The following is an 8,704-nucleotide window of genomic DNA, read 5'->3' as shown; positions in this document are numbered from 1 at the left end:
CTTCTTCTAGTCAAACCCCTGATTTTAGGCATGCTTTGGAACCTGAATCATAATACCATAACTCATAAATAAAATTGGCCCTCATTTTCTTGATATCACTTTGAAACCGCTAATTAATTAGTCATTAAAGGTCTTGAATAATGGTTGAAGAATGATTTTTCTAAACTGAGGAGGTTGAATCTGACTAGGAATTTAACGTTTCATACAAATCCATAGCTCATGAATCTCGTGGCTGACTTTGATCAATGAAACTCCTGCTTAATTACTTATTTTAATGTGGTTAATATTATTATACTATATGAAAAAAGCAAGATACGATCTTGTGTTAAGACGTAAACGGATCTACATTTATACATCACAATATCAAAAATTTCAAAAAAAATGTATTATTAAAGAATACTTTTAGAACTTTATAGGGTATATCGCCCTATAGAAGTTACAAGAATGTAATAGGTGGTCAACGTGTAAACCACAAAAGCTAATAATGTTCACTCGACCGGGTTAGATTCTAGCCTTGCAACTATTTTAGGTATTGTTGTATCAAGACCATCAGACGATGACACGATGTTGTTGTTAGAAAAAGATTTAGCAAGTAGGCAAGTAAGTAACCATGCATGTTACCCACAAACTTTTGTTATTTTACCAAGGATAGTAACATAAGGAACGGATGGTTTACTTTACCAAGTTTTATATTATAAAAAAAAAAACCTTAAATTCTTAATTGAACGTCGGTCAACAAACATTATATCTAACATAATTCATGAAAGAAAAGAGTATCAAACTGTCTACGATAGAGAATCAGGTAGCCACTCACAAAACTGTCAGACTATATGGACCATATATATAGCTTGAATATATGTATTAGTTCTCCAAAGGCTACCAATAAAACTTAGAATATGATTGGTTATTAACAACAGAAAAATGGTAGCAATAGTGGCACGCCAAATAGAAAAGAGGATGTGACCAACTCTTGGCAAGTTGGTATCCAATTACACAACCTAACCCGTTCTAACATAAAGCAAAGATTCCAACTTTGTCAAGTCGTTCCAATTCCAAAGGTGGAGGAGTCTCTTTTCTTAATTCCATTAATCAAAAAGAAGTTTATATTTTATTCAACGTCTCACCCAACGATCCAATTATTTATAATGTCTAATATAGTGTGGGATCCTTAGTAAGAGACACAACGCCTCCCAAGGTGGAGGAGTTTATTATTCACAACACTTCATCAATTTTGCGTTTATCCCAGCGTCCCTTCTATCATTTCTTTTTATTATGGAGTATCATGCAAAATTTGATTAATTATTGATCTTTGGAGGTTGGACCACCCCCTCATTTTTTTCTTTAATAGAGAAAACAAAATGAATTTTTTATCCATAAACTTTTCGTAATTTTAAGACCAATCATTGAAAATATTTATGATAGATTCACAAAATGTAAATCTTTGTTTTGTAGAAGCAACGTGGTATCTAAACTTGAATATATAGTGAAACGAGAGCAATCTTATTTCTTTTTTTGGTGAGAGATCAAGAAACCTTTAGATATTAATTCCTTTGCGCTATAGATGACATGATGAATGATAACCTAAGAACTTAGATAGATTCAATATCCTTGCAGAATGCAGAGTTATATACTCTCTTTGTATCACAATAGATGATGTTTTAGGATTTTTACATGAATTAAGAAAAACATTTAATATTTAGCAATAAATGTATTATTTATTTATAATAAGATATTTTATAATTATTAACCAATAATATTTTATCAAATTTTTAAATTCTAATTTAATGATTCTTGAAATTTACAATTTCTTAACATTAATTGATAAAATATACATAAAATCATTTTTTATACAAAAAAAATATTAAAAAATCATCCTTTATGATACAGACGAAGAATTAATTTTCCTCTTGATGAGAGTACCTAAAATTGGTCTTTCTATTGAGTTGAGGTGAGATAAACTTATAACTACGAGAGGCAATTGTTTAATGCTAATTAGATGGATCATTCTAGACCTGCAAATAAGACACATGTATGTAGTTTGGAGTTGAAACATATTTTAAAATAAAATATATAGTTTATAAATAAATATTAGTGGAACTGTTAGTGGGTAGTAGTTGGATTTGGGTAAGATTACTTTATGATGATTTTCATATTCAGCCTTGAAGATCTTCTTCTCATTCATTGACGGATTGGATCCTCCAAGAACAGAGAGACCAATTAGCTTACTCTATTGTGCCATTCGCCAAAATCCCCACCCTATCTTTTGCTTCAACCACTTACAATTTTACAAGACTATTTACTTAAAGGTGGAAATTAAGAATATTCTCAACATATCTTTTTTTTTTTGGTTAAAAATATTCTCAACGTATAACTTGACTATTTGTTTTGTTTGATGAATTGGATACACATATACAAGTATATATAAAAGACACTTTTAAAAAGGATCGAGTCTTTGTTTTATACATTCGTTTACAGTAAAAACGGTCCTAGATGCACTTGTAGCATTCAAAAAAACTATTGAACATATTGTAGTGATACAGTACAAGTATTAGAATGTTGAATAGCGAAACTTTGTTGTACTCAAAAGTGGTGTATTTATGAAGAAAGAATATAACTATAAACGCTATAAATGATTGGGGAGGTTTGTTTGTAAGCCTTTAAATGATTCTTTCTACGCGCGCATGTGAAAGATCTAAAAGGCTACTCAATAATATCGTAATCATAAGTACTTCTTTAAATGTATTTGATTGCAATATAATGTTCGATATTTTCATTAACGTTATATACGTACGATATGTATTTTCAACCGATTAATCTCTCTTTTCACATTTACCGATTCTCATAGCGGTGTACAAAAACTATAGAAATGCAAGAATTTGAAGCTTAGAAAAAAGGTTTAATGTAACAATAGCCATCCCTATATATATAACACATATTTTGTAATACGAAGACTAGCTAGTAGTCTAGTACTGTAGATGGAGTTGAGAAACTTTAATGTAACAATAATCATCCCTAGCTATATAACACATATAAATGAAAAAGCGGACAGTTAAGTTCATTTCTACTTGGATAATGAAACAGGTAGGAAGAGAAAACCTGCCGGGGTTGTGTAATCTTAATTAGGTCCAGTAGATAAATCTGCACTTTTGAATAGAGTGTGACTAGGTGAGAGAGCTAAGAGTTTGAACATCCTATATATGTATTTTTCGTCTCTTTAATTAAGAATAGGAGGGGACCATAATTAAAAATGTAAAAGATTCGGAGAATAATACCATTAGAAAGTTGGGCATGATTAGTAAATAGTGAGTGTTACCCAAAACATGGCACTATCTAAGCATTTGTTTCAGCTTCTATATTACAGTTTTTTTTAAAAAAGATTGGAAGATTATGGTTTGTAATGACCCAATTCCAATTATAATTTCTGGTCTATGACTCATCTTCCTCTATAAATTCATGTTAGTCAAATAGAGTTGGCTAACTAAACCTTTATTTTAAGCAAATGATTCCGTTTTTATCCTGTTTTGGTGCTAATCAAAAACCAAATTTTATACACTCACACTCATAAGTTTTTTTTTTTTACTCGTTAATGACGAATGACACAACATAATTAAATGTTGTCTCCCTTTCTCGGCATCTCTCCTGCGTTGTTTCTCAAAGACGTAGCACTATAAATAATATAGTCTTACCCTCTTAAGACACAACACCCAAACACTCAAAACTCAACCATAACAGAAAAAAAAAAAGAGAAAAGAAAAAAAAAAGGATGATAGAGACGGTTAAACACCTGATCAGCTCCAGTGGCCCCAGCGGATTCGGATCAAGATCAACCGCCGATCATGTCACAGCTAATTCTGATCTCGGATCTCTAACTGCCATCATCACTGGTGAGTTTACCTAGCTACCACTTCTTTCTTTTTCCGAATCAGAAAACGATCGAGTTTCTCAATCTCTATGGTTCTTCTACAAAGGGGCGACGTCGGGGATAGGAGCGGAGACGGCGCGTGTTCTGGCAAAGCGTGGCGCTAGGCTAGTGCTTCCTTCTCGGAGTATCAAAACCGCCGAGGAAACGAAGGCTCGCATACTCTCGGAGTTTCCGGAGTCGGAGATCATCGTGATGCATCTCGATCTCAGCTCCCTCGCCTCTGTTCGTCGGTTCGTAGCCGACTTTGAATCTCTCCAACTCCCACTCAACATCCTCATGTAACTAACTACTTTATTAAACTATCTCCATATGTATATATATGATGATCAATCATTAATTGTTGTTTTCTTCTTTGTCTAACCTAGTTTTCTCTTAAAATTTGGTCAGCAACAATGCCGGGAAATACGCGCATAAGCACGCCATCTCTGAGGACGGTGTGGAGATGACCTTCGCCACTAATTATCTCGGTAGTTACTACTCATTTCTCTCCATATTTATATTTTATATATTATATTAATCATTCATTTTATATTGGGTGGTGATTGATGTAGTAATTAACTAATTAATCAATTGTGGTTTTGGTATCAGGCCATTTTCTGCTGACGAAACTGTTGTTGAAGAAGATGATTGAAACGGCGTCACTCACCGGCGTTCAAGGCCGTATCGTCAACGTCACGTCCGTCATCCATAGCTGGTTTTCCGGTGATATGTTGCATTATCTCGCCGATATTTCCCGGAGCTACAGGTATATATGACTTTATATTTCTAATCATTCAGTTCCAATCAAACAATAATAATTACTCTCATCATTTCATTTTGTACGAATGATTTATTATTTTATTGTGATTATTTGTTTAATCATCAAATACAAATATAAAGGTGATGCGACGAGAAAAATAAACGCCGTCGTCCTCGTCTTTTTTTTCTTTATTATTATTGTAATAATATTATTAGAGAGAATATACAATAGTAGTACTTAATTAAGGGCTGTGTTTAGTATAGTTTGAAACCGCTTTAACTTGCGTCGTATTTTCATTATAGGAATTACGACGCGACTCGAGCTTACGCTCTCTCCAAGCTAGCCAACGTTCTCCACACGCTTGAGCTATCCCGTCTTCTCCATGTACGATTCCATTTTACATATTAACCCTATTTTTTTTGTTCGTTCTCATCTTTATATTTTTCTTCTTTAAACCAAATAATTTATTGTACTATATAAATCATTTTTTTCGCAGAAAATGGATGCTAATGTGACAGCCAATTGTGTCCATCCTGGTATCGTGAGAACCCGTCTCACAAGAGACCGAGATGGCTTCGTCTCTGATTTAGTGTTTTTCTTGACCTCCAAGCTTTTGAAGTCTGTTCCTCAGGCAGCAGCTACGACATGTTACGTGGCAACAAGTCCGAGATTGAAGAACGTGTGTGGCAAGTACTTCTCAGACTGCAACGAGGCTCGGACATCTAAATCCGGATCATGCAATCTTAAAGCTCAAAGACTCTGGACTGCTTCTGAGTTGTTGATTTCTCAAGCTTCCACTCCCAACGTTTCTCAAACCTTTTAACCAATTACAACCATCGTTTTCCTATTTATGTGTACTAAATCTCCAAGTCCTATATATATATAGTAATACCTTATAATATACTAGGTGAGTGTGTGTGTGTGTGTAGTAGCCAGTAGGTGTGTATATATATGTATGTGGTTGTGATATGTCCCGACATGTAAAAAAAAATATTAGTTGTAGGGTTTTGTAATCCTAGCTAGCTTAGCTAGGTTCTTGTTATGTAATCTATACATCAGTCAAAACACCATGAGAGGATGTTTCATGATCTTGGTACTATATTATACAATTTGTTCCAGTGCACGACCTATGTATATAAATCAATGAATTATCTGCAGCGAAGTTGATTTGTCCCACAAGGATGTCACTCCATAACTCGAGTACATCAATTGAATTTTCTTTTCATTTTAACAATTTAAATAAAAATAAAAATAAATTGACCCCCCTAAATTTTTTTCCTACGTCTGCCACTGATTTGTTCATCTCACTAGATGAATGAGAAAGAATGAAATCGTATCCAAAAGCCAAACCAGTACTAGGGCCCTTTGTTTGTTTGCTCATAGCCCTACTCGAGTCCATGTATAGTAAGTGGGCATAATAAAGGGCCTTTTAGGCCCAAGAAATAATAAATCGGTGGCCCACAAAGCTAAGCCCTAGACAGAGGCTAAAACCTCGGAGGCAACTTGCTGCAATTCAGATCAGAGCTCCGGCGAAGATGGCAGCGAATGTCCCGAAAGTCTTCACTGTGGAAACCCTAAGGTCTGCAGCGAAGCAGTCTCTCCGCCTACTCGTCGTCCCCGTCCGTCTCCGGCGGGCAATCAAGAAATATCTCCGCGAGGAAGATGATCCGCACATTAGGAAGAAGGTTCGGCAGCTGTCGGAATCATTCCAAGAGATAAAGGACACGAATCTGCAGTTACCTGAAAGCACGGCGAAGAGTCTAGCTGATTGTATGAACTCGGTGGAGACGAAGCGGTGGAAGATACAGACCGTTTATGGAGATAGTGGTCTGCAGTACAGGGACGGTGAGACTGCTGCTTACATTGCTTCTCGTATGCCCGCTGTTTTCTCCGTCTGCTACAGAGTACTCATTGAGGTTACTACCTTCCTCATGTTTCTTGTTTTTGGTTTAGCTAGCCTAAATGTGTGAGACTTGTGTAGAGGAAACAAGTGAGCTTGAGATTGTAACCCCTTCTGATCATATAGTGACCTGTTTTTTTATATATATATCTTCTTAAATAGATTCGTCGAAGAATACCGGATTTTAGGCCTACAAGAGTGCTGGATTTTGGTGCTGGCACTGGTTCAGGTTTCTGGTGAGGAGATAGATGCTTCCCTATTTACTTCTGATACTTTTATTTCGTTCTTGACTCGTTTTAACATCTTGTAGGGCGGTTCAAGAGGTTTGGCCAAAGTCTGTGGAGAGAGTAAACATAGTTGAACCATCTCAGTCAATGCAGCGTGCAGGACGTAACTTGATTCAGGGTAATTCACTTTGATTGCGTCTTACAGAGCTTTTTGTACAATAGTAACTTGCATTGTTTGGGTTCTGATCTTACCATTATTGTGTATATGAAAGGCCTCAAGGATTTGCCTCTCATCCATGGGTATACTAGCCTGCTAGCGCTTAGTAAAGAGATCAACAAACAGTGTAAAGAGATCAACGAAAAGTCCCAGAGGAAACATGATCTTGTCATTGCTGTGGGTTATTTCTTTTATTCAGTCGCTTCAGCTGTCATTCTTCTTTACAAGTTTGTTTTAAAAAACTGAGTAAATTTCCTTATGTTTTCCTGTGGGTGGTGGTTAAGTCCTATGTGTTAGGGGAGATACCATCTCTCAAAGACAGGATTACTGTGGTTCGCCAGCTCTGGGACCTTACAGATGATCTCTTGGTATGGTTTTTGAGTTTATTCATCCTTCATTCTCCAAAATAACGTTGTTTATACTAGAACATGTACTTCGTGTGCTCTTGCATTTTTATTTGTTACTAACTCTTCTCGTAAATTTTGGTTGAACAGGTTTTGGTTGAACCAGGAACGCCACACGGTGCTAATATTATATCTCAGATGCGGTCACATATACTGTGGATGGAGAAGAGGGTAATTTCATTTGCATACACATATATTCATTACTCGTATAATGAGCTGTCTCTGTTGTCAAAAGTTACTTATCCCTCTTCTGCTTATTTTCAATGTATTCATTTTGTCTTAGAAACTACGTAAACTGGAAAATAAAATGAAGAAAGCTGGAGCTGAGAAGGCAGTGCTCGATCTCAAATCTGGTGCGCATATTGTTGCTCCAGTAAGTGTCAATATCCCTCCTGAGAAACTATTCTCCAGTTGTCAAACGCTAAGTCAAGAACTTGATGTTACAGTTTTTATGAAAACGATTACATGAATGTATTGTAACACAAAAGGAGGGGGTTGCAAATGCAGTGCCCTCATGATGGAAAGTGCCCGCTTGAAAACACTGGAAATTACTGCCATTTTGTTCAGCGGTTGCAGAGAACTTCATCTCAGCGTTCCTACAAGGTTTTCCATATTTTTGCTTAATCTTGTCTTCAGCAAATATTTAGATTTTAATCAGCTCTATGTTTGCAGATGACTCCAAATCTTTACATTTACCTTTGCAGCGTACAAAAGGTGTTCCCCTACGCGGGTTCGAGGATGAGAAGTTTTCTTTTGTAGTTTTCAGGAGAGGTCAGCGCCCACGGTTGGTACTTTTTGTCATGTTTGAATGAACTATCATCAGGGACCTTTAGAGGAATGTTGTTAAGAATAGAGTTTTTTTGGTTATGACCTCTATTTAGGGAGTTGTGGCCTCTTGATGGTATGAAGTTGGAGACATTAAAGGAGAGACGCGCAAATAAGAAACCTGAGGATCTAGAGATTGACTATGGTAAGTGTTTGGCTAACCTATGGAAACCATGCGCACATCTAGCTTTTGACTCTTCTAAGTTTTATGCCCATTCGATATTGTGTGCAGAGGACTTTATCAAATCACAGGTGGTTGAAGTGCCTTACATTGATCCAAGAGCATATGACTCTGATACCATGGATGAGGAGGAAGAACAAGAAGGCGGTGAAGGTACTGATGAGGATGTGGAAGACACAATTGAAGAGGAACACCAAGAGGAAGAGGAGAGTGAGAGAGCGAGTGTGGGAGGCGGATGGGGGAGAATCATTTTCCCTCCATTCCGCAAAGGGAAACAAGTGACGTTGGA

At 36.3% G+C, this 8,704-nt stretch overlaps 2 protein-coding genes across 2 annotated transcripts; both read left to right on the top strand.

Moving 5' to 3' along the window:
• Nucleotides 1–3,691: 3,691 nt before the first annotated feature.
• On the top strand, nt 3,692–5,751 carry LOC104773949 (short-chain dehydrogenase TIC 32, chloroplastic-like). The gene is made up of 6 exons (XM_010498620.2): nt 3,692–3,884; nt 3,969–4,200; nt 4,310–4,389; nt 4,511–4,667; nt 4,964–5,045; nt 5,158–5,751. Exons 1-6 carry the CDS (start codon nt 3,764–3,766, stop codon nt 5,482–5,484), a joined length of 999 nt encoding a protein of 332 aa, XP_010496922.1. The 5' UTR covers nt 3,692–3,763; the 3' UTR covers nt 5,485–5,751.
• Nucleotides 5,752–6,147: 396 nt separating this feature from the next.
• On the top strand, nt 6,148–8,698 carry LOC104773948 (methyltransferase-like protein 17, mitochondrial; the record flags this gene model as incomplete). The annotated part of the gene is made up of 11 exons (XM_010498619.2): nt 6,148–6,577; nt 6,724–6,797; nt 6,872–6,966; nt 7,061–7,182; nt 7,290–7,373; nt 7,500–7,580; nt 7,693–7,782; nt 7,917–8,012; nt 8,114–8,193; nt 8,291–8,379; nt 8,467–8,698. Coding segments are annotated over exons 1-11 (1,424 nt in total), but the record flags the coding sequence as incomplete, so codon positions are not given.
• Between the last annotated feature and the right edge of the window lie 6 nt (nt 8,699–8,704).

This window comes from Camelina sativa, unplaced genomic scaffold (assembly GCF_000633955.1).
Source record: "Camelina sativa cultivar DH55 unplaced genomic scaffold, Cs unpScaffold00803, whole genome shotgun sequence".
Lineage (NCBI taxonomy): Eukaryota > Viridiplantae > Streptophyta > Magnoliopsida > Brassicales > Brassicaceae > Camelina > Camelina sativa.
The sequence above is the reverse complement of the archived record's forward strand: the minus strand, read 5'-3'. Positions and strand labels throughout refer to the sequence as shown.

Bases quoted from the DNA above. Each gene is read 5' to 3' on its own strand.
- LOC104773949 (XM_010498620.2), top strand. From the start codon at position 3,764: ATGATAGAGACGGTTAAACACCTGATCAGCTCCAGTGGCCCCAGCGGA. The intron at 3,885-3,968 runs GTGAGTTTACCT...TCTTCTACAAAG, and splicing joins TCTAACTGCCATCATCACTG to GGGCGACGTCGGGGATAGGA. The intron at 5,046-5,157 runs GTACGATTCCAT...TTTTTTTCGCAG, and splicing joins AGCTATCCCGTCTTCTCCAT to AAAATGGATGCTAATGTGAC.